Source organism: Limulus polyphemus, unplaced genomic scaffold (assembly GCF_000517525.1).
Source record: "Limulus polyphemus unplaced genomic scaffold, Limulus_polyphemus-2.1.2 Scaffold1438, whole genome shotgun sequence".
In the NCBI taxonomy this organism is placed as follows: domain Eukaryota; kingdom Metazoa; phylum Arthropoda; class Merostomata; order Xiphosura; family Limulidae; genus Limulus; species Limulus polyphemus.
In genome coordinates this window covers 41,308-42,744 of record NW_013667048.1, presented here as the reverse complement: position 1 = coordinate 42,744, position 1,437 = coordinate 41,308, and the positions used below count along the sequence as shown (strand labels likewise).

The 1,437-nt window shown below is 30.4% G+C and overlaps 1 protein-coding gene across 1 annotated transcript in view; it reads right to left on the bottom strand.

The window, feature by feature from the left end:
• LOC106463560 (neurogenic locus Notch protein-like) overlaps positions 1-1,437 on the bottom strand; it is a 30,940-nt gene that overhangs the window by 9,623 nt on the left and 19,880 nt on the right. Inside the window, exon 21 of the mRNA XM_022391100.1 lies at positions 508-662. Coding sequence (XP_022246808.1) covers positions 508-662 — 155 coding nt within the window. The remainder of the gene's footprint in view (positions 1-507; positions 663-1,437) is intronic.

Genomic DNA, 1,437 nt, shown 5'->3' with positions numbered 1-1,437 from the left:
AATCATGCACTATAAACATCATTACAAAGGTGTAGTACCAACTACCTGGTGGTTTTACTAGTAAATCATGCACTATAAACATCATTACAAAGGTGTAGCACCAATTACCAGGGGATTTTACTGGTAAAACATCTTTGATGCTATACCGCACCTGTATGAACTTCTATGTAATTGATATTTAGCACTTAAAAATCCTGGGTAGGTCTAAATACTGGTAAAGCTTTTAAATTTAACCGGTCTCATTTTCGATACCTGTAAAACATTGAGACCTGCAACACTGATGGTAAAGTCTTTTGTAATCATGTAAAAAAACTGCATTAAACTTTTATCATAAAACCCAAATTAAATATAATCCTTAAACTAAGCTTATAGAAGCAGTATAGCAAGTTCAACCCTTTTTTATTTTGTAACTAATGTAGCATAAGTAACAAAAAAATAAAACCTTAGTAATTTTCTACTAGGATTGAGACTGTCTTTGAGATTATACTGAAATACTTTGACACCTACCCAGTTCGTCCACGATTTGGAGAGATAGCATCTGTATGTTTTGTCCTCCTTGGATAAATCATCTCATTTCCCTTTTTATCCAATTTAAACTTCACATTAGTATGCAATGCACGACCAATTTCCCTCAGGAAAGATATTTTAGTAGTCTCAAAATCCTGTTGGTAGATTAATACATGGATTTGTCAAGAAGTTATGTCTTGTAGATACATTACAAGGAACTATTAGTGTCAACCTGCCATTGATCAAGAGCTATGTAGAGTACACTGGAGTTAAAAAGTCATGCTTATATGTAAATTTCAAAGCCTAACTTGCTCCAACAATTCTATTAGAAAACTTATGAAAAACATTCTGATAGTACATGCTACAAAAAAAAGCTACATTGCATTCACAATTAAAAACAAATGCATTTTATGAATCAAGCCTACATTTTAAAATAGTTTATTAGTTTTGTTACTGTTTATCATGATACAGATAGCGATTAACATGGTCAACAATAAGTGCATCCTAATTAGACATCGACATTTCTTACAGAATAAGAACTCCCAAAGAAAAATCTGTTAATCCGAAGTATGTCTTAGATATGTTAAGCTTAGACTGTAATTGTTGCTAAAACAGTTTATTAGCTTCAATACTTCTTATCAAAACACAAGTAACAACTAACACAACTTGTATAACTTAAACAGGCTCTAGGATTATCATAATTTGTTTAATTTCTGAAAGTGCAAAATGGAGAAATAATTGCAATTCACGATTTTACTAAGATAAAGTATGTTTATAACCATATGCAACCTAAAAACCTTTTATTCCATTTTCACACACTTTAAAATAAAGATAAATTTTAATACTTTTTCAACAATAAAAATTTTACACATAAAAGCATATAAATACTTCATCATCATCATCATCATCATAGACAGCAGTACATCGATA